We start from the raw sequence: 24,661 nt of genomic DNA on the forward strand, positions 1-24,661 counted from the left end.
ACAACTCCCAGCATGCCCTGGCAGCCTTTGCAGAGCCCCAGACTGGAGAACATTAGGTATATAATGTACCATAGTCTATAATAGTTTTGCCTGTGTTTCTGAGGAAAATCTCTTTCTTGCCCCCTCCCACCCCCGGTACATTTGCCGCCTCACCGGAGATGTGAAACCTCAGTGAGTATGGAGGATATTACCATGAAGTGTTAATACAATTCACTAATCCCTGGTAATAAGCGGCTCAGCATGACAGGCCCCCTCCCTGAGGGGAGACATGAATTAGCTGCGGCCTGGATCCTGTCACCAGATAAAGGTGATCGGCCTGCAGTGTGAACAGGGGCCTGTGAGGGGCGCAGTGCTCAGCACCATAAACAATGGCCGTGTGCTGGCGGGGAGGAGGTCCTGTATATAGTCATGTAATTGTCCCCTCCTGTCGTGTACAGTCACCGTCACTTTGTAGATCCTCTGCGTCTCCTCCTCATATTGGCACCATTTTACTTGTGCTAAAATGAACCAGTGTATCTAAGCCTATAGTGTGTGATACTGTGTGCTGAGCTGTGTATCTGAGCCTATTTTGTGTGATGCTGTATGCTGAGATGTGTATCTAAACCTATTGTGTGTGATACTATTAGCTAAGCTGTGTATCTAAGCCTATTGTGTGTGACACTGTGTGCTCAGCTGTGTATCTAAGCCTGTTTTGTGAGATACGCTCTGTTGAGCTGGTGTATCTAAGACTATGGTATGAGGTTTGCTGCTTGTTATCTGTGATACTTTCTACTGTGTTTTTGATCTAAGCCTATCATGTGTAATACATGCTACTGTGCTGGTGTATCTAAGCCGATCATGGGATACAGCCTTCTGAGACTGTATACCTAATCCTTGTATGTATGGTATTGTGTCTTTAATCCTGTCATATATGATAGTATCTATTGAGACTGTGTATCTAATCTTGCAGTGTTTGATACTGCCAGCTGAGCTATAGTATCTAAGCCTATTATGGGTAATACTGTCTGCTTAGCATGTATCTAAGTCTGTGACACTGTCTACTGAAATAGGCTATCATGTATGATACTGCCTGCTAAACCAGTGTATCTAATCCTGTCATGTGTGATACTGTGTGCTGAGCTAGTGTAACTAATCCTATTATGTATGATACTACCCTTTAGTCTAATCCTGTTATGTGTGATACTTTCTGCTAAACTTCTGTATCTAATCCTGTCATGTGGGATACTGTGTTGTTGAGCTGGTGTATCTAATCCTTTGATGTGTGATACATTGCTGTTAAATTGGTATATCTAATCCTATTATAGGTGATACTGCCTGCTGAGCTGGTGTATCTAAGCCTGTTCTATGTGATAGTGTGCTGTAGAATTATATATTATACTGTTCCCTTACGGTGGTGTATCTCATCTTATTATGTTTTATGCTCTCTGCCAAGATGCTGTATCTAATCCTATGATGTGTGATACTGTTCTACTAAGGTTGTGTATTTAATTATATAATAGGTGATACTGTCTACTGATTCTGTGTATCTAAGCCTATCATGTGTGATAATCTTTGCTAGGTTGATGTGTCTAAGCCAGTAGAGCCAGTGTATCTAAACCTTTTAATGTGCTACCAAGCTTATGTATCTAAGCCAATTATGTGTGATACTGTATGTTGAACCTGAGCCTAATATGTCTTATATCAGCCAGTGTATCTAAGCTGATAATGTGTGACAACCACAGGACACTACAGCCCCCATCATTGTATAATAAAGGATGTGTGGTGGCGTGCAGAGCTGGTGGCGAGGAACCCTTGAGGCCTACAATTCCCGTAGTTCCTGAGAGCAGGGCGATGAGAAGGTGACGGCCGCGGGGCAGCTGCCAACCAGAGACCACAAGGGAATGCCGATCATATGCTGTGGGGGCCACATACCACTCATATGCGGGGGCCACATACCACTCAGGTCACATCCAGTATGAGGGGACGACCCCGGCCTGTGACTCTGCCTGGCCGAACACAGATAGGCCCCCTCCTCTTATCGAGCTTTATTATTCCCTACAATCTCAATGGCCAATTTTTTTTTTTTTTTTTATTGTTCCCCCCCCCCCATCCCGAAATCCATCCTCCTCTTCAGTCTGTCATCCATGATAGTACGATGGAGACATAGTGCAGCTGGGGGACCTGGATGAGGCAAGGCCAGGCCCGGCCCGAGCACAGTCAGACAGGCTCCTGCCATTTATCTCCAGACGCGAGGAAGGCTTAGATACTCATGAATTACATGAGGAAGCTGTGAACTCCAACCCATTGGTTGCAAAACTACAACTCCCATCAAGGCTGTCAGGGCATGATGGGAGTTGTGGTTTTGCAACCACTGGAGAGCTGTAAATTTTGCATTTTTTTATGCTAGGAAAAGAAGCCCCGCCTTCCTGACTACTTACAACCAGGCCTCTACCCTTTACCATTCACACAGATCACGGATGGCGTGGCCCTTTAAAGCCTTCCGTTTTTGAGGCCCTCTTCGCGGCGGTCTCCACATCTCTCCTCTGCATATGGCCGTCTTTTTGTTTGTAAGCAGATTGTGCGGTGCTTGTGTGCGCAAGATGTTCGCCGTTCGGAGCGTTACCCTGGCAACTGTCACATCACATAAGAGTCGGGTGAAGGATGAATTATAGGGCATGTTCCTCGTGAGCGCACACGTGACCAGGGGAAGGCTGTTCATGTCAGACCCTGCACCGCACAGACTCCGCTGCCAGCCGGCTGTGCGCTTTACTGCTCACTTTCTTCACTACCTGGCGAGCTAATAAAATAGGTCAACTTGTGTTGTCATCTGGATTAAGGAGGAAGAACACTTATAGTGGTAGAGAGTCCTCTCCGACACCAGTCTTCCCATCTCCGTAATCATTTGTCAGTGACCGATAGCGTCACAATTATAACTGATGACCTAAGAAGGTCCAATAATTGCTGCAAAAAGTCTTCTTAAAGGGCTCCTCCACCCAAGAGCGAAAAAGTTCCCTCCCATGTAGAACTCACCCCCCACCAAGTACATAGAGGTTCAGGGGGATGCATGTGTGCACATTAACACTGGTTCTGCTGACAGATCTCTCTCCCGATCCCCCCCCCCTTACACATGTACACTCGTTCTGCTCACAGCTGTCTCTCCTGATCCACCATACACATGTACACTCTTTCTGCTGACTGCTCTCTCTCCTGATCCCCCCTTACACATCTACACTCGTTCTGCTGACTGCTCTCTCTCCCGATCCCCCCCTTACACATGTACACTTGTTCTGCTGACTGCTCTCTCTCCTGTCGCCCCCATGCACATGTACACTCGTTCTGCTGACAGCTCTCTCTCCCAATCCCCCCCTTACACATGTACACTCTTTCTGCTGACTGCTCTCTCTCCCGACTCCCCCATACACATGAACACTCGTTCTGCTGACTGCTCTCTCCCAACCCCCATACACATGTACACTCGTTCTGCTGACAGATCTCTCTCTCCCGATCCCCCATACACATGAACACTCGTTCTGCTGACAGCTGTCTCACCCGATCCCCCCCATACACATGAACACTCGTTCTGCTGACTGCTCTCTCTCCCGACCCCCCCATACACATGACCACGTGTTCTGCTGACTGCTCTCTCCCAACCCCCATACACATGAACACATTCTGCTGACAGCGCTCTCTCCCGATCCCCCCATACACATGACCAAGTGTTCTGCTGACTGCTCTCTCCCCATCCCCCCATACACATGAACACTCGTTCTGCTGACAGATCTCTCTCTCCCGATCCCCCCCATACACATGAACACTCGTTCTGCTGACAGCTCTCTCTCCCGATCCCCCCCCCCATACACATGAACACTCGTTCTGCTGACAGCTGTCTCACCCGATCCCCCCCATACACATGAACACTCGTTCTGCTGACAGCTTTCTCTCCCGATCCCCCATACACATGAACACTCGTTCTGCTGACAGCTTTCTCTCCCGATCCCCCATACACATGAACACTCGTTCTGCTGACAGCTCTCTCTCTCCCGATCCCCCCCATACACATGAACACTCGTTCTGCTGACAGCTCTCTCTCTCCCGATCCCCCCCATACACATGAACACTCGTTCTGCTGACAGCTGTCTCACCCGATCCCCCCCCATACACATGAACACTCGTTCCGCTGACAGCTCTCTCTCTCCCGATCCCCCCCATACACATGAACACTCGTTCTGCTGACAGCTTTCTCTCCCGTTCCCCCATACACATGCTTGACCAAGTGTGCCTGTTTTTGAATGGACAGAATGGAGAAAGCGGATGCCAGACCCTTCGGGCAGCAGCCTTTCTGCACCAAAAAAAAAGGATCAGGCAGTTTAAATTCCACATGCCCAATCATTTCCTCTCCTGACATTCCCTGTCGTCAGCTGGTACCACTTAAAGTGGTGAATTTAGCCAAAATGACTAGCTTTAAACGCAGCCCGAGGGAGAGTACTGACTCTCATTGAGGAGACTTCTTATTAGGCAATGCTTGATGGGAAAACAGTATGCAAATTCGCTCTCCTCCAGAAGGAGGAACATGATCTCCCACCAACCAAAGCTGAGGATCCTCCGAAAGGAAGAGTCACTGGGAATATCTGTATCCAACCAGTCCCCTCCTCTGTTAATGGGGGGCAAGATCCCCCAAACAGCTGTCTACAGGAGGAGACCCGGACTGGTGTGAGAGAGGGAATTTGCATAATATTTTGCCTGCAGATAATGTCTGTGCAGTGTCGGACTGGGGTATCTGGGGCCCACCAGAGGAAATATCCTAGGGGCCCACCAATGAAGAACCACTAAGAAACGACATGTCAGTCAATGTTAGTGTAGGTTCTAAAGCTGGGGGCCCGCCGGATGATTCTCCAGTCCTCCGAAGGGCCTGTCCGACACTGTGTCTGTACCAGCTCGTTCTCTTCAATGAGTAGTCTCCTTTAGGAGACCAGCAATGTGTCGTACCTAAGGGCACCATCACTAATCTCAGGGTATACACCATAACCTCTTCCCCACATAACACCCACTTCATGATACGGGTGAGCTCTGAGATCTCCGCTATTAGGCCCAGAAGGTGATACAGAAGGGTTTCATCCCGATCATACTGCATCGCAGCGCACAGCAGGCGGGAGCGAGCACAGGCCCGGGAGATGGGGACTTCAGGTGTGAAGATGAATGTTTAATGGCTTATCGCACATCGCTTCAGGCTGCAGAGCTGAGAGCGCTGTATATAGGGATTCAATTATTTGTCCGCTCCAATCAGACATAATTAATCTACCGATCCAGTAATGAACATTGCGTCCCGCTCACATTTATCCTTCTGTCTATGAGAATTGCAAACTATATTGTGTTCCATAAGGGGTATTATAGTAGTTATATTCTTGTATATAGGAGCAGTATTATAGTAGTTATATTCCTGTATATAGGAGCAGTATTATAGTAGTTATATTCTTGTATATAGAAGCAGTATTATAGTAGATATATTCTTGTATATAGGAGCAGTATTATAGTAGGTATATTCTTGTATATAGGAGCAGTATTATAGTAGTTATATTCTTGTATATAGAAGCAGTATTATAATAGTTATTATTCTGTATATAGGGGGCAGTATTATAGTAGTTATATTCCTGTATATAGGAGCAGTAATATAGTAGGTATATTCTTGTATATAGGAGCAGTATTATAGTAGTTATATTCCTGTATATAGGAGCAGTATTATAGTAGTTATATTCCTGTATATAGGAGCAGTATTATAGTAGTTATATTCCTGTATATAGGAGCAGTATTATAGTAGTTATATTCCTGTATATAGGAGCAGTATTATAGTAGTTATATTCCTGTGTATAGGAGCAGTATTATAGTAGTTATATTCTTGTATATAGGGACAGTATTATAGTAGTTATATTCCTGTATATAGGAGCAGTATTATAGTAGTTATATTCCTGTATATAGGAGCAGTATTATAGTAGTTATATTCTTGTATATAGGAGCAGTATTATAGTAGGTATATTCTTGTATATAGGGAGCAGTATTATAGTAGTTATATTCAGTGGGATGGTGTATTATTACATGGGGTCATGACCATTGATGTAACTAACATCTCATCTCCCTCTACAGGTGACGTTCACAAAGCGTAAGTTTGGCCTGATGAAGAAGGCCTATGAGCTCAGCGTCCTGTGTGACTGTGAGATCGCTCTCATCATCTTCAACCACTCAAACAAGCTGTTCCAGTATGCCAGCACCGACATGGACAAAGTGCTGCTGAAATACACAGAGTACAATGAACCTCACGAGAGTCGGACAAACGCAGACATTATAGAGGTGAGCGCCCCTTCCCTTTATTGGCCGTGTTTCCTGACAGATAGCGTTCCGTCTATGGTAGTTATAGCAGAAACCAGTCTTCCCTTTTACCTTTGTTGCCTCCAGCACAGATTACTGAACACCAGTGACATCTTGTAGGAAACTCCAGGTAAACCTTGGGGCAGGAAGCAGTTAATCATTTCCAGAATATCGCTTTATGGCCTCGGTCGCCCTTTGTCCTGCGGCGTCACACTGTCACGACAATAAGAGAGACCACAGGCAAACCTGAATCCAGACCAGCCAAACCCGGGCCATTAGCACAAGTAGCGGCCATTTTCTATCTAATCTGTTCAGCCTTTTAGAGCTGATAGGGTGAAACCCCTGGTCCCCGGGGCTATCGCCGTCCGGGCGTCAAAGTGCTAAAGCTGCTATTGTAAGGATAAGGAAGGTCCAGGCCTTATCTGCCTGATAACCAGGTGATAACCGCCATATCCTGCTCTGACGCCATCTGACCCTATGTAGGAAGATGGGAAATTACTGACTAGTCTGACTTATGAGGTGGGAAGATCCAGAGTTTTTTTTTTTTATTTTTTTGAAGTTCAGGATCAGTGATCAGTGCAGGATCTGCGACCACCAAGATGGGGGCGGGCGGGTTAATAGAAAGAATGAAAGCAGAGTAGAGTTTGGTAGGACTGTAAGGGAGCGTGGAGCATTGCACACTGCCTGCTGACTCCGTGATACCCGACAGGGGCCAAGGATCGATTCCTCCAGAGGGATCACATCTCAAGAAGCTCAGCTGTTTTCTTATATGACACAAGTCCTCGGCGTTGGTGGCCGGAGTGACAGAGACTTTATGAATGTGCCGACAGTGAAAACGGAGGACGTGACGCTGTGACCTGATGTCATGGAAACTTATTGTAAAAGATCTAGAACGGGTGTATAAATGTGTATATATCACACCCTGTAAGAGTATACAATGGTCATGTTCCAAGGAATTGTCACCTTAGGTCACCAGTCACATGACCCTTGCACCATGAACTCCTCCCCAAGTGTCCTCAGAGCAGTTAGAACATGGGCACTGAGAACTGGAGTACAGTATGATAGGAGTTATATTCTTGTATATAGGAGTAGTATTATAGTAGTTATATTCTTGTATATAGGAGCAGTATTATAGTAGTTATATTCTTGTATATAGGAGTAGTATTATAGTAGTTATATTCCTGTATATAGGAGCAGTATTATAGTAGTTATATTCCTGTATATAGGAGCAGTATTATAGTAGTTATATTCTTGTATATAGGAGTAGTATTATAGTAGTTATATTCTTGTATATAGGAGTAGTATTATAGTAGTTATATTCTTGTATATAGGGAGCAGTATTATAGTAGTTATATTCCTGTATATAGGAGCAGTATTATAGTAGTTATATTCCTGTATATAGGAGCAGTATTATAGTAGTTATATTCTTGTATATAGGAGTAGTATTATAGTAGTTATATTCTTGTATATAGGAGTAGTATTATAGTAGTTATATTCCTGTATATAGGAGCAGTATTATAGTAGTTATATTCCTGTATATAGGAGCAGTATTATAGTAGTTATATCCCTGTATATAGGAGCAGTATTATAGTAGTTATATTCTTGTACATAGGGGGCAGTATAATAGTAGTTATATTCTTGTATATAGGAGCAGTATTATAGTAGTTATATTCTTGTATATAGGAGTAGTATTATAGTAGTTATATTCTTGTATATAGGAGTAGTATTATAGTAGTTATATTCTTGTATATAGGCAGCAGTATCATAGTAGTTATATTCTTGTATATAGGGGCAGTATTATAGTAGTTATATTCCTGTATATAGGAGCAGTATTATAGTAGTTATATTCTTATATATAGGAGCAGTATTATAGTAGTTATATTCCTGTATATAGGAGTAGTATTATAGTAGTTATATTCTTGTATATAGGGGCAGTATTATAGTAGTTATATTCTTGTATATAGGGGCAGTATTATAGTAGTTATATTCCTGTGTATAGGAGCAGTATTATAGTAGTTATATTCTTGTATATAGGAGCAGTATTATAGTAGTTATATTCCTGTATATAGGAGGCAGTATTATAGTAGTTATATTCTTGTATACAGGAGCAGTATTATAGTAGTTATATTCTTGTATATAGGAGCAGTATTATAGTAGTTATATTCCTGTATATAGAGGGCAGTATTATAGTAGTTATATTCCTGTATATAGGAGCAGTATTATAGTAGTTATATTCCTGTATATAGGAGCAGCATTATAGTAGTTATATTCTTGTATATAGGAGCAGCATTATAGTAGTTATATTCCTGTATATAAGAGGCAGTATTATAGTAGTTATATTCCTGTATATAGGAGCAGCATTATAGTAGTTTTATTCTTGTATATAGGAGCAGTATTATAGTAGTTATATTCCTGTATATAGGGGCAGTATTATAGTAGTTATATTCCTGTATATAGGGGGCAGTATTATAGTAGTTTTATTCTTGTATATAGGAGCAGTATTATAGTAGTTATATTCCTGTATATAGGGGGCAGTATTATAGTAGTTTTATTCTTGTATATAGGAGCAGTATTATAGTTGTAATATTTTTGAAGATGAAATGAGGCTCCATCCATCCAGATATTCTTCCCTTTAGGCCCTGGTAGTTCTAGGTTAAGATTGGGTGAAGTAGTCACAGGGTTAAGTCAATGCTTTAAACTTCTAGAAGGTGGTTGTTTAGTGGGTGGATCCACGTTCACCCTTGCAGTCCCGGCATCTGGCAGTGAATCAGTGGGGTCGTGTGTGTGCGCACTCATCACCGCACCCCCACCCCCTACCGTCGCTTTCCACAGCCGACACCATCATATAAAGCAGTCCTTTGCTCCGCTCCCTCACCAGTAATTGCCTCCTACAATTCTTCTTACTCACTGCATTTTCAATGTCTCATTATATACATATGGCAGCCTTCGCTTCCCCGCTGTAAGATTAAAGGGAGCAGGCGCTTATTACTTTTGGAGGGCGGACTCCAACTCATATTTAAATAATACTAATGCCGAAACTCTCAGAAGGCCCCCGAAATGATCAAACATAACATTTTAGCTCTATTAGTCTGAGCTGTGGGCGGAATATTGTTTACTAGCTGTGCCTGTTTATGGGGAAATATCTACACCCCTCAGAGATTTCATATAGCGGTATGAAGCCTACATCATCGTATACAAACCCTTACATGCCTGGATTGCTGGTGGGGACACATTGTCTATCAACAGTGCAGATACCATTGGAGGTGGTGGCCTACAGTAGTCCTGACTTATCGACCACAATGGTTGCCTGTTATCGCGTGGCTGACTCTCTTTCTCACCATTATTGGGGGTGGGTAGGGGGCCGTTACTTCAACCTCCTTGCTCCAATTTGTAAAGGGTTAATAGAGTGTAAGCGAAGGTTTAGGCGAGAGTCTCAGCTGGTGTGATGAAGGTGCCGCTATTTCATTAGCACCATCCTCCTCTTCCTGCTCCATCTGAATTACAGAGGAGCTCCCAGTTATAATGTAAGATGAAGACGTGCAGGTGTATGGATGAGTGATGAGCAAGTGTGAAAGAGAGAGGTGTGCGGGCGTACTGGTGAGAGGGGGCGAGAGACGGCAGTGGTATCTAACCCGCTCTGCTCTCTAGAGAGTGCATCCTATGGGTATATATTCTACTCTCCTTATTGGGGTGTGGAATCATTTCCATATTATAACATTTAAATTGGCTGACTTAGGTCGATTATCGCTCTGTGTAATGGTGCGTTTACACAGGCAGATTTATCTGATCAATTTTGGAAGCCAAAGTCAGGAATGGACTTGAAAAGACAGGGAATCTCAGTCTTTCCTGTATGACCTGCACCCTGTTTATAGTCTGTTCCTGGCTTTGGCTTCAAAAATCTGTCAGATAAATCTCTGTGTGTAAACGCACCATAACAGAGACAACTATCAGCTAATCATCAGCTGATTGCGTTTTTGGTCCTCACCTAAAATTGGCTGGAGATTGTGTAAAAAAACAAACAAAAAAAACTGTAATACATTACCTCTCTACATTCCTCATGTTCTTCTGCCCCCTGCTCAATTCCCGGAGCCACCTCTGCAGCTTTAGAGCAATCCCTGAACTGATAGGCTGCTCAGCCAATCACTGGCCAGGACTGCCGTGTGGCCCGTCAGTTCAGGCTGGCTGCTCTGAAGCTGCAGCTGCGGCTCTGGTAAGCAAGCAGAGGGCAGAAGAAGACCAGGAGCGTGGAGAGGTAAGATGTACAGTTTAGGGCAAGGGAGGCACGGACAAAACTAATGATGTCTGTGCAGCCCTTGCTAAACTGCTGCACAATCATCGAGCCGTGTAATAGGCCCAGTAAACTATTTACATTAATAAATGGTTTACATTATTGATCGGGCCGTCATCGGGCTGTCTAATAGGATCCTTAGTCTTCAAGACTAAAGTAAAGGAGTCCTGATTAGAGATGAGCGAACTTTCGGCATTTGAGTAGTGGTGGCTGCTGAACTTGGATAAAGCTCTAAGGTTGTCTGGAAAACATGGATACAGCCAATGACAATATCCATGATTTCCACATAACCTTAGGGCTTTATCCAACTTCAGCAGCCACCGCTAATCAAATGCCGAAAGTTCGGGTTCGGATGGACTCGAGCATGCTCCAGGTTCGCTCATTTCTAATCCTGATCTCTGTCCTCACAGCTGATGGGTGGAAGAGTTGCCTGCTTTCTTGCTCTATGGACCTTGACACCTTACCATTAAAGATGAAATTTTTCCGAGTAGTTGTTTTGGCCGACCAGAGAAAAGACGTTGGCCTATAGTGATCTTTTGTCTATGACTGATCTTTCAGGATGGGTGAAAGAAAATGTACCACTAAGGCTAATGAAAATGTTTGGGTTTTTTTTCCTATCACCTGGTTGGCGCTGGGTGGAGATTCTGGTGGCGCAGTCCGTGTTTCAAATTGCTGCCCGGTCCTGCAAGCTGCGCTGGTTACTTTATATTCAAATAGGACCACTTTAAGCACTGGAGACTGGCCCCGATATCCCCCCTCCCCTCGGTGACGTGCCTCCTTCTGAATCTGGCTACGCCTAACCCGCCTCCAGTGCATACAGCGGCCCTATTTGCTTTTTTTCCCCATGACTTGGTTGGCGCCAGCCAACCAGGTAAGAACTGGAGCATGCTCTAGTCTGCTCGCTCAGCACTTGATTACTGCTGGCTGAAGTAGTAGGATCCAGCCCTAGGGAGTCCTGAAAAACATGGACACAGCCAAAGGCTGCAGCCAGGACTCCCTAGGGCTGGATCCATCTACTTCATCCACTGTTATTCCAGTTCGAAACGATCGGACTAGATCATGCTCCAGTTGCGCTCATCTCTAGTGCATGGTTGTTCCGGACGATCCCAGACAACCATTCGCTCCATGGCCGTTCAACCACTTCTGTCCGGTGTGTGTGACCACCTCAAGTCGTGCTGTAGTAATAAATATTGTGCAAACAAAATGGCTGCATGGATGGTCCATTGAGTGACGCTTGTTTGTGCCGCCCTTCTTGCCCCGCGAGGACGTCTTATGTCGTCTTTGCTCCTCAGCCAGCTAGAAATGTCCTTTTAAGTGTTGAAATAAAAGCCTTGATCCCCCCGCTTTGTACGAATGAGCCGGCTAATGATTTGAGGTGTTTCTGCACAGTCTCCTCTCTGCCGGCTGAAGCCTCGCCGGTGACGGGCAGAGTTTTGAATGTCATTGTCTGACCTTTCTCATGTCACTCTATCTGCTCGCCCCCCCTCCCTCCTTTGGCTCTAACCCTGAGAATGCCAGGAGGATGTGCGAGCTCCCTCTGGCAGCGGCGGGGTTAATTCCAGCTTTCCCCTGCCAGCGACAGAGCCGGAATCGTCTTATCTTCATTTCTTTTTCATGAGAAGGCGCGTTATCACGCCACATGCAGCCGGCCTGCTGAAATCTCAGCACGGGGAACGGCCGTATACACATCTGGAGAGCCCAATGGCTTATCCCACATTTCCATAGGACCTAGAGGAGCCCGTCCATTTCTTATTTGTTATCCCTCAGACGATCATCGCTAATGTGCGTTTTAAAGGGATAAAACAGCCAACGCCGTCCTGCTGTCATGGCCGCCACCACTGTAGTAGAATGATCCTCAGAGGTTGCATTCAATCCCCTCATACTATATCCCGATAGCATAAAGCTCTCTCCTTCCTGAAACAGCGCCACTCTTGTGTGGTGGTTGTGTGCGGTATTACATCTTAGCACCATTGCAGTAGCTGGCTCAACCCAACCATTTGGTGGAGGATGCGGGCACTGTAAGCATTTTAAGAATTTAGAACAGGAGGAATGTATATTAGAAATGTCTCCTATTGGAGCAGGCCGCACTGTCCTGCTGTTATTGAGGCTGTAACCACGTAACATTAATAAAATATGTGGTTACCCAGTTCCACCCTATTTAACCCCCTATCACTTTTTTTTTCTTTTCTTTCACTCCATACGCAGCAGAGATTTTTATAGGAAATCCATTGCTCCCGGCAGTCGATGATTTCCCGCTCCTCAGCACAATTCTGTCACCAGACCACTGCGCCAATGATAAATCATCCTCCTTGTCCTGCCGCCATGGGTCACAGGAAAACTTTTTGGATGAACCTGATAAGAAAAAATTATAAGATTCAGTGAAGGAGCCCAAGACCAAATGCTCAGCATAGCCCCCCCCCCCCCCCCCCGCTACAGCACATAGTGTGTCATAGTCAAGGTTACTTTTATGCTGATAATTTGTGTAAGAAGAATTAAAAAAATAAAATAAATTATATTATAGTAAATATATATAAAATATATAAAAAATTAAATATATATATATATATATATATATATATATATATATATATATATTAGATAGATTTTTTTTTTTTTTTTTTTTTATTGGGCACAGTGACTAGGTATTTAAGGAAAATTTTAGGTTTTCATGTTGATTTCCTCTAACTATTCTGGAGAAAGAAAATCTCTGACCAGTTGGTTCTCAGTACAGTAACTCTATTCATCTGGCTTTGTGTGTGCGGAGGGTTTATAAGTGAGAGCGGCCATTCAGGTTGTGCTGTAAAGAAGAGCCGGATCTGTACGCTGTAATTTAACAGCGCCCCCAGAGGATGGGCTTATAATTACAACAGTAATATGTGATCAGAGCTTCCCAGATGTGGCAGGATTATATTCTGGAATAGGTATACAGTGAGGTTATATCAATGTACACAGACGGTCAGTACAGGATAAGTAATGTAATGTATGTACGCAGCAGAATGGTGAGTGCAGCTCTGGAGTATAACACAGGATGTAACTCAGGATCAGTAATGTAATGTATGTACACAGTGACCCCACCAGCAGGATAGTGAGTGCAGCTCTGGAGTGTAATACAGGATGTAACTCAGGATCAGTAATGTAATGTATGTACACAGTGACCCCACCAGCAGAATAGTGAGTGCAGCTCTGGAGTGTAATACAGGATGTAACTCAGGATCAGTAATGTATGTACACAGTGACCCCACCAGCAGAATAGTGACTGCAGCTCTGGGATATTATACAGGATGGAGCTCAGGATCAGTACAGGATAAGTAATGTAATGTATGTACGCAGCAGAATAGTGAGTGCAGCTCTGGAGTATAACACAGGATGTAACTTAGGATCAGTGCAGGATAACTTTTTATGTAGATTATGTATAGTGGTGCTGTATGGAGGACACATACCCTTTAACATCATTCAGGTCCAGTCTGGTTTAGTATTTTCTGGCACCTGCTCGGAGGACTCAGTAGTTTAGACATTATGGAGTGCTCGCAAGGCTGGCGGCTGAGCACATGGAGGCGTCTTGTCACCTGAGAGACTTCCTTAGTGCTGTTCTTATGCCTTCAGCAGATGTCCCGGGTCCATATGGCCGACGTGCTTGGTGTGCGCTTATGCGGCTGAAATGAGAAAATATGTTCACTTTGCAGTCTGTTGTGATTCTCAGCTGTTCCTATTGTTTGGAGGATATATATATATATATATATATATATATATATATATATATATACACACACAACCAGTGTCCGGATCCCTTTTAGCCCTTTTAGTGATTTACAGCAGGCGAGGTCAGCGAATATGGGTATCACCTAGCCTCCTGCCCTCCTGCCTAGATATACCAGGGAGCTGAGATGGTGTATTCCACTCAAACATAACTTTTGGTATGTTGCTGCTCATGGTGAGACTAAGAATAACTTCTAAATTATTATTATGTATTCAGTCCCCTTCCCCCAGTTCTCAGCTGCTGCTTTCTGCTGAAAACACAATCTGTGTGTGAGCTTTTCTCTCTGTCTCCCCCTCCACCCCCCTCCCCTCCCTGGCAGGCTGTATCTGCAACATTGTAGCTTCTTTGATCACAGTGAGTTCATCGGCAACTTGACCTCAGATTATCCCTTCGAGCATTACAAATAAGCTACAAGGTTGCTGATAAAGCCAGCCAAGGACTTGTGTACATCAGCCGTCTCAGAAGGGAGGGGGAGGAGGGAGAGACAGAAAGAAAGACGCATGCACAGATTTTTGTGTCTTCAGCAGAAAGCAGCAGCTAAGAACTGGGAGAAGGAGACTGAATAGATAATAACAAGTATGGAAGGAATTGTTGGTCTCACCATGGGCAGCAACATATCGAAGTTATGTCTGAGTGGAATAACGGCCATTTTCACCGGGTTTAGGGACACGTCACACTGAGAGGTTTGGACCTTTAGCGCAGCGAGAAAAAAAAAAACAGTTTTCTTGTGTTGGTCGGAAACTTTTCACTTTGAGCCTGAGTACATCCTGCCCAGATGCCCAGACACAGAGAGCAGGATCTTGGTATCCTAAGTGCACATGAGGCGAGCCCAGCACCCGCTCATAAAATCCTAAATGCATCTAATCGCCATTTGCACTCTACTTAAATGCTGGGTCACAAGCAACAGGAAACCATTAGAAGATTTTAAGAGATTCCGTGACTGCCATTTAACGTTGGCATCGCCAGGACGCCCAATAAATCTTATCCTGCAGAGCCCCCTACATGCCAGGAGGGGAGAGCGGTGCCGCCGCAGTTTGTTCCTCTGAGGACAAGTATATATTGACTCGTGACGCTGGCGTATACCCTGGCATTGCCCCTACATGGCATTCCGCCACATTTAAACAGCACCACACCCTAAGTTTTAGGAAAAATCTCCAATAACTTTATCCTTGAATCGTCCTCCACTATTTCTAAACTTGGGAGCGTTGGTTGACAGCCAGACAGGGAGGTTAAAGGGGTCGTTCACAAAAAAAAAAAAAAATCTTTCAAATCAACTGGTCCCAGAAAGTGCCAGGGATTTGTAATTTAATTCTATTAAAAAATCTCCAGTCTAGTACTTATCAGCTGCTGTATGTCCTGCAGGAGGTGGTGTATTCTCTCCAGTCCGGAGAGCAGGAGAGGTTTTCTATGGGGATTTGCTGCTGCTCTGTACAGTTCCCGAATACACCACTTCCTGCAGGACATACAGCAGCTGGAAGCACTGGAAGACTGGAGATTTTTAATAGATGTAAATTACAAATGTATATAACTTTCTGGCACCAGTAGATTTGAAAAAAATATTTTTTGGTGAACCACCCCTTTAAAGAAAATCTGGGGGTGGAAACAATAAAGTTCCGTCATTACTTACCATTGATGGTGACAACAAATATGGCCGCCTTTATAGCCACAGAAGTCCTAGTCATACATATCACAGGATACATTCTATTTTTTTTTGTTTTCTTGGTTACTTGCCCACTAGGTGGCGCTGCTTATGTACTACCGCGTTGTACTTGAATTTAGAAAAATTTGTTAAATTAATTATTTTTTAAAGTTGTAAATATGCTGCATTGTTAGCGCTGTTGGGCTCCAGACACACTCCTGGTGGCCACGGACTGTCGCGTGTTTATTTTAAGACGCCTCTGCGAGTAAAAATAGCCAGATTTACAGAATAAAAGAAGCCGACAGCTGCAGAGCATTTTTTTTTCCAGTCAGCAAACGGTGCAAGAATTTATTGCAATTATGTATCTTGTCCCAAGTAAGTCGCTCTGCTGAGGCAGCACCCAGACCGAGGTGTTTTTTTTTTTGTTTTGATCTGTCACCGGTGTCAGATGAGATGAGCTCCTAATTCATTCTGTACTGGTGAAGCCATAGAGTAGAACTGCCCAGAGGGCCCCAGACCCAAAATATCTCCCCGCCAAGATGGCAAGTTCATTCAACACTAAATAATAGGTAAAACGAGCAACAGTCCCTGGGCCCAGTCTGTGGTATGATTGAGGAACAGTATGGTGGTATTTTTACATTTGTCCACATGTAGTCAACAAAATGGCCGCCCCTTGAGACATACTGTGGATTGTCCTCCTTCCCCGCTTTCCCAAAGAGCGAAAGAGGTTCAGAGCTGAGTTTTTCCTGGTTATGATTTCAGACATTAAGAAAGAAAGGTTTTAACGGGTGCGACAGCCCCGAACCAGACGGGGATGACTCCATTGACCAGAGCCCTCTCATGGAAGACAAATATCGCAAAGCCAGCGAAGACTTGGATATTCTATTCAAACGCTACGGTGTAAGTACCCATTCACTGACAACCGCTCTTCATGTCTCTCCTTCTTCTCTCTTTCTCTCTCTTTTTTTTTCCGTTCCTCATTCCTACCCTCCCTGAAAAAACAAACGTAAAAAAAAAAAATTATAAAAAAACACCAAACCCTACCCCGATCCGGAAAAAAAAAAACAGGCGCTGAACAAGAAGCACAGGGAGTACGAGAGCCCGGACGCGGACGAGGTGTTTGCGCTGACTCCGCAGACGGAGGAGAAATATAAAAAGATTGACGAGGAGTTTGATAAAATGATGCAGAGTTATAGACTCGCAGTGAGTACCGCGGGGGAGGGACCACAGGCCAAAGCAGCACTGCACGTTCGGAGCTCCTGCCCTAACCCACATGGCCACCAACCTCTACACCTCTAGTAACATGAGCAAAGTGACTCCTCCCACAGGTAGACTTCTATATCCTCTCCCCATCTATATTACCCTCTATAAGGCAAAAGAAATTAAAGCAGAACTCCAACCAATATCTGAAAAGTCAACATCACGCAAATAGCTCCTCATATCTCTCGCTTCCTGAACCCTTGTGAACGTGATATTGGAAAAGTGGCATACTGGGGTTTACTGTAGTCACTTCTGAACTTTTAGGCATTGGGTGGAGTAGTGTTTGAATTTTCCTATTGCCATAGAGACCATTGATGGCTATTACTACATGATTATACAGACTGGCGCTTTATTGGTGCCGGCCGTAGGTGATGCCATCTTATCCTGTGGCCATACGGTAGCCCTATAGTCCGTATGTAGTATAGTGACTGCTGCCAATCTGTAGCTGTAATCATTGACCTCCAGTCAGCCATTTTGTAGCCTCTAGTGCCAGGGCCATACATCATAGGCTATCCCTGTCCCTCTATTAGAACAAGTCTGAATACAGTAATTTATAAGAGCCCTAGATTATAGAAGCCTGTATGATTGACAGCTGATATGGCCGTCATTTCCTAGACCCCTGAAGGGAATGTTGACCCTATAACGCCCAGTCAGTTCAGGAGCAATGGTGGCACAGAGGGCAGGTTACCTCATGCAGACAAGTAGGGCCAGGAACCTGCAGTGCTGCTTCATGTAAATCTAGAACCTAACCCTCCATCTTTGGGGTCGGCTCCGGAGCTGGGGGGTTATGGGATCTTGGGGTGTGCGCTTGCATGGCTCTGCTTACTTGGCCTTGGTTACCTCACATAAGGAACAGATACCCAGCAGTCTAAGCTTCCATTGTCCACACACAACAGAGTCTGCCATTTTGTCAGCTGTTGCTTCCTACCGCTGTGGAGATTTGATCCCAAGATTTGAATCCAAAATGGCCGCCTCTGTTATGTACCGGAGATTAGTGAGTCTTAATACACTAGTCCAGTGTTTCCTAACCTTGCAGAACTACAGTTCCCATCCTCAGCTGTCCGGGCATGATGAGAGTTGTAGTCTATAAACAGCTGAAGAGCTGCAGGTTGTGGAATACTTCACTAGACCAATAAGGTCTGAGGAGTCAGGGTCTTCAATAAAATGGCCGCCAACCATTTAATCCCTGTTATTAACACATACCTAAACCCATAACCAAGGTCTCCTAACATTGTGTGTGACTTGGCTTTTTTTTGTGGCAGCTGAAAGTTCCTAACTGGCTTCCATCCCCACCTTCTCTTAACCATAGGGCGCCATCTTGAACCATTACCTCAGAGGATAAAATAGTGTCAAAGATGCTCCCCCTCATCCTAACGCATGACACAGTTGCTGTGGGATGTTGTGATGACGATGATGAGGGGTTTGGGCATAGATAAGTCTCTTGTACTGTAGACGCCATATTTACCCGCTCATTGTATTGTAAATGATCCGTCCTGTAGAACTGACCAGACTATATATGTGTGTGAGGAAAGTGCTGAAAACTGGTGCAAAGGCGCCGTAGCCCGTGGCAACCTGTAAGAATCTGTCCCTGGTTGCTATGGGTTACAGTGCTTCTTCCCAGCACCCGTTATGAGCTGGCACAGGTAACATGGTGGTTGTCGCCCTCTAATCTGGTTTTGTGTCTTTAGTCTGCAGTTCCTGCACCGAATTTTGCTATGCCAGTAACTGTACCTGTGACCAATCAGAATGCACTGCAGTTCAGCAACCCCGGGGGGTCGCTGGTCACACAGTCTCTGATGACGGCCTCGCTCACAGACCCCCGGCTCCTGTCACCGCAACCGCAGACCCTACAGAGGAACACAGTGTCTCCAGTGCTACCTCAGAGGCCAGCCAGTGCAGGTGAGTGTGTGCCTGGTGCCACCTGTGAGTAAGTAGTGTCAATGCCCACCTACGGTACATATAGCACTACCACTGCCCAGACAGCCACATATATGTAATACTAGCACTGCCCAGACCGCCCTCTATGTGTAGTAGTATCAGTGCCCACCTACTGTACATATAGCACTACCACTGCCCAGACAGCCACATATATGTAATACTAGCACTGCCCAGACCGCCCTCTATGTGTAGTAGTATCAGTGCCCACCTACTGTACATATAGCACTACCACTGCCCAGACAGCCACATATATGTGATACTAGCACTGCCCAGACCGCCCCCTATGTGTAGTAGTACCACTTCCTGCACAGCCACATGTATATAATACTATAACTGCCCAGACTGCCCCCTATGAGTATTAGTATTGCTGCCTGCACAGCCATATATATAATGCTGTAACTCCCCAGATAGCCCCCTATGTGTAGTACTAACAGTGCCACCTACATTACATATAGCACTACCGCTTCCCAGACAGCCTCATATATGTATACCATCTCTGGCTAGACAATATATATATATATATACCATCACTGCCCAGTATGTATATGTGTAATGCTATTACTACCCATATAGCCCCCTATGTGTAGTACTATGACTGCTGCTGATGTGTACCACTTCTATTACATCTGTAAGTTGTTACAACTGATCCATTTATAGGACTATTGCCCTGACTGGCACCCATTCGTACTATCGCCACATACCCTCACTAACATAGTGCTAGTAACTTACATCCATTCTAGTGTGGTACCTGTACATTGACTCCCATCATGTGCTGCTTTACTAGTATAGCACCTTTCACATACACATACATTGCCTTGACGTTGTCCCACATTATACCGCACTGTTTTACTCCACACTTATCCTCAGCCCGCAGTACTACAGCTACACCAATCTGATGCCCAGCACTAGCTCATGTATACTGTATACCTATCACAGTGACATAGTACCATAGGTTCCATGACTAGTCTTCCCTCATGTGTTACTGACCGGCTCTTTGTATTTGCAGGAGCCATGCTCGGGGGAGACCTTAACAATTCTAATGGAACCTGTCCAAGCCCCGTAGGTGAGTGTGGCGCCGCTGATCCCTCGCTGCTCTGCATTGTGGGTGGTTTTAGGTTTTCCTAAGCTGACAGCAGGATTTGGTGTGTGCAGAGTGTTCTGCCATTGCCCACAGGATGTCCCAGTGACAGCGCAGTGTCTGTCTTTGTGTGTTTCTGGGATTGTTCCTGGGTGGTCCTGAACACCATGGACTCCATGGTTTATTTTTTTGTTCCCTGACTATATGCCAGTACTCGCAGGACTCTCGGGAGACATGCTTCCTGAGATGTGGTGCATCCTGTTAAAGGAGACCCAGCAGCAGAGTAACATTAAAAGGAGCCTTTAGTGCACATTAACAATGTGAAAACCGTGTGGTAATATCTTATTCTCAGGCCGTGTTATCATCACTTAAAAAGACAGGCCCAAGACCTGAGGCTGCACTACTGAGACAGTCTGATGGCCTCATTCCTCTTAGGTATAATGGAGGCTGTGTGGGGATACCTAGGTCACCAAGTCTCCATGACAACACTGTACCTCACAGAATACCACAGTAGTGCAGCCTCAGGCTTTGGGCCTGTAACTTCACAGGATCTAATTCAGTCTGGGAATAAGCTATTAATGGGTTCACAAAAAAAACTGGCGCCCGAGATTTGTAATTTAAAATTGCCAGTCTTCCAGTACTTATCAGCTGCTGTATGTCCTACATGAAGTGGTGTATTCTCTCCAGTCTGGAGCATGAGGTTTTTTATGGGGATTTGCTGCTGCTCTGGACAGTTCCTGACATGGACAGAGGTGGCAGCAGAGAGCACTGTGTCAGACTGGAAAGAATACACCACTTCCTGCAGGACATACAGCAGCTGCAAAGTACTGGAAGATTGGAGATTTTTTTTTTATAGAAATAAAAAACAAATCAAACAAAGTAAATTACAAATGTCTGACAGAAAAAAAATTAGAAATTTTTTCTTATGGTGAACAACCCCTTTAAGAAACCATTTTTACACCCTTGACGTTCATTAAAAGCATCTTGTCTATGGTGGTGTTCCCCGACCAGGTCTTGTAAAACTACAACTCCCAGCATGCCCTGGACGATGGAGAGCCTCAGGTTGAGGAACACTGGTCTAGGAGTCTTACTGTTAGCAGTACAATCCTATGAGGAGAAATGGAGTTAAAGGGGGGGGGGGGGTGCGCTGCTTCTTAAAGTTAACCCTAGAAATGCTTGTAAGTAACTAGTTGCTATAGGTGACGCCATCTTTGTGCCTGGGCATCAAAGGGTTAGCGTTTCACCAGACGGACATTACACATAATTACGCTGCCGCCGTGATTAATATGATTTCATTACCGTTATTAGATTTGATACAGCCCTCCCCCTCCTCCCCCTGGCACAGATGCCACGCCGCTTTCACGCTGCTGTCTAAGGCGCTCAAGTCTCCTCTCCCTGTAATCGCACTGGACACCAGTGTGCAGGTGACCCCTCAGAGATGTCATGTGGAGTTACATACTGGCCGCGCACCACAGGCGATGGGATACGAGAGGAAAATAAAGAACAACTCCGGCTCTAGCCGCAGCCTCCTTGCATTCATGAGGCAGAAAAAGGACATCAGTCCAGTCACTCACATTAAATGAGCGGTTGTGATGCACCGCGCCCCAGGAATAGCCCCTTCATGGTTATACTCCTCTCTGCTTGCTGTCACTGAATGAAAACCTGTCCATTAAAAGGGATTATACACCAAAGAAAAAAATCTTTTAAATTAACTGGTTCCAGCAAGTGCCAGAAATTTGTGAATTACTTCTATTAAAATCTCTAGTCTTCCAGTACTTATCAGCTGCTGTATGTCCTACAGGAAGTGGTGTATTCTTTCCAGTCTGACACAGTGCTCTCTGCTGCCCCCTCTGTCCATGTCAGGAACTGTCCAGAGCAGCAGGAAATCCCCATAGAAAACATCTTGTGCTCTCCAGACTTGAAAGAATTAATACACTTCCTGCAAGACATACAGCAGCTGATAAGTACTGGAAGACTGAAATTTTTTTTATATATATATATATATATATAATTAAATTGCAAATCTCTGGCACTTTCTTAAAGAAATATTGTTTTGGTGAACAATCCCCTTAAGATGAATAGAAAGACCCTGAGCAACTGGTAACAGCGGAAATGGCGGCCTGAACCGGATCCCCAGCTGTATCGGGTCCTCTAGCCTGATGCAATGGTGGTTTGTTACAATGTGTCAGGACAGGAGAGCTGATACATTCAGGTTTCACAATGTAAACAATGGAGGTTTTCTCTAATGACGGTGGCAGAGATCCTGACGATGTTATTCATGGCCCCGCCGTCACTTACAGACGCTACAGGAACAGACATTGTTAGTATTTTAGGGGGCGGAAGAACCAGGGTTTTTTTAACCCAATCCCTTTAAATGAAGTAATTTCTCCGGTTTCTGCGGGATCTGCAGATTTTATCCCCCCCTCCTCCCCCCCTGGGTGATGCACATAGGCTGCGGGAACCCCGGCCTCCATCCCCGTCAGCTGTTGCAGATTCTGGCCGGGCTGGTTCTATGAATGTCACCATTGACGTCACCCAGCATTCCTTGCATTCTTCCTGCCCGCTGCAGGAAACTGGAGTATGGCTTGTGCCGGAGGACCCTGGGGATCGGCCTGGCTGCGTACACCTCATCCCTGCTCTCTATTACCCGGCTTGGCCCAGTAAATCCTTACCAGATTGGTGTAGTCACCGCCTCTGCCTGGGGATGTGCACCGTGTAAATAAAGTTAATTGAAAATGAACAAACGTGTATATTATATACCAGACATCATGGCTGCCATCACGTCACACAATCTATATGAAGCAATTCTTCTGTTTCTTTCCTCCAGGCAACGGCTACATAAGCGCGCGAGCCTCCCCGGGCCTCATACCGGTATCAAACGGGAACACCCTGGGTAAAGTCATCCCAGCCAAATCCCCTCCACCTCCATCCCAGAACAATCAGCTCGGAGCCAACAGCCGCAAACCAGACTTACGCGTCATCACCTCACAAGGAGGCAAGGGGTTAATGCATCACTTGGTGAGTTGAAGGAGTCATTACCCACAATGCCTATCATCCTCTTTGGGCTATGGGAAGGTAAAGGGGCATTGTCACATTGCAGACAACACCACGGGCCCATGCGGTAGCCAGTAAACCATCCTGTCATCCACTGGTCACGGTGACTACTTAGACTATTCTAGTAGTAGAGCACCCTCCTGGGCCTTAGGGGCACTCTCCTACACCCTATATATACCAGGATTAGTATGCACGGAAGCAGAAAAGTTAGAAAAGCTATTGGAATATGGAGCTTTTTTATTTTTTAAATTGTTTATGGAGTTGCCCTTTAATTTAAAGGACGATTACATATGTGTGTAAAATTTATAGAGTGCTGCTGTTATAACTCCTGGAAGGTTGGGAGGTGTATATAAGTACAGTGACACCACTAGTTACACAAGGTATACGGGAAACCTGTTCCTTTCTGCCGGTGTTCCCCTTTAGGTTGAGTGTTGCTTGTACCATGTTCATTCTGGGCTTCTCCTGTGTTCTGTGATCAGTTCCTCTGTCTAACAAGCCACATTTCTCTCTCTCTTTCTGTACTCTGCTTTTTGCGCCCAGGTGGAGGATCAGCTGGAGATGGTGAGTGTCCTCGCTTGCTTCGCTCTCATGGCTGCTTGTGAATCCTTTGTTGCTGAGTGTTGCTAATAGAACAGCGCCCCCGGTGGCCAGTCCTTTAATGTAATACTTCCCATGCCAGTGGCCGGGTCATGAGCATTACATAGTTTTTCCATGACTTGCTGTCACATGGTTTTTCGGACCCCGGGGGGGGGGGGATCTTCTTTTTGTTCCCAGTGTCATGTCTGGAGGAAATAACCCGCCCTCTGCCTTTATATTCACACCAAGGATGTGTGACCTGAGCCAAAGACCGCGGCTTGGGAGCATCCATGAAAGGCTCATTGTCTGATCATCTGGGGGAAGGAAACTTCACAGCCCTGCAGAGGAACTGCTGAGGGTGTGCGGGAGGTCAAGGACCTAGAGCTGGCCATTACTGGGTGTGATAGGGGGGGCAGCGGCCATTGTGCCCCCCCTTACATGACCCCTGTATTCTGTGTAGTTACAGTGTAGTTATTGGGCTAGGGCTGCATGGCATGGTGGATGATGGGTGGTCTTGCTCCAATTTAACCATTTCCTGTTCTTCTCTCCCCTCTCGGCAGAACGCACAGAGGCTAGGAGGAGTCTCCCAAGCGGCTCACTCCTTAACCACACCGGTCGTTTCGGTGGCGACACCCAGTTTACTGTCACATCATGGACTGCCTTTCTCTGCCATGTCCACAGCATACAACACAGGTTTGCCATTCTCTTTATGGATATCGCTAATCTTCTCAT

At 45.2% G+C, this 24,661-nt stretch overlaps 1 protein-coding gene across 7 annotated transcripts in view; it reads left to right on the top strand.

Moving 5' to 3' along the window:
- Positions 1-24,661, top strand: part of MEF2D (myocyte enhancer factor 2D) — a 144,961-nt gene that overhangs the window by 112,363 nt on the left and 7,937 nt on the right. For 4 of the 7 annotated variants that reach the window (XM_069950688.1, XM_069950690.1, XM_069950689.1 and 1 more), the window contains 7 exons: positions 6,118-6,321; positions 16,786-16,923; positions 18,972-19,182; positions 20,228-20,284; positions 23,127-23,317; positions 23,894-23,914; positions 24,490-24,622. In XM_069950688.1, the coding sequence (XP_069806789.1) occupies positions 6,118-6,321; positions 16,786-16,923; positions 18,972-19,182; positions 20,228-20,284; positions 23,127-23,317; positions 23,894-23,914; positions 24,490-24,622 (955 nt within the window). Of the gene's footprint in view, positions 1-6,117; positions 6,322-16,785; positions 16,924-17,091; positions 17,227-18,971; positions 19,183-20,227; positions 20,285-23,126; positions 23,318-23,893; positions 23,915-24,489; positions 24,623-24,661 lie in introns of all 7 variants that reach the window. The other 3 variants (XM_069950692.1, XM_069950693.1, XM_069950694.1) reach the window with 3 other exon arrangements.

Source organism: Dendropsophus ebraccatus, chromosome 13 (assembly GCF_027789765.1).
Source record: "Dendropsophus ebraccatus isolate aDenEbr1 chromosome 13, aDenEbr1.pat, whole genome shotgun sequence".
In the NCBI taxonomy this organism is placed as follows: domain Eukaryota; kingdom Metazoa; phylum Chordata; class Amphibia; order Anura; family Hylidae; genus Dendropsophus; species Dendropsophus ebraccatus.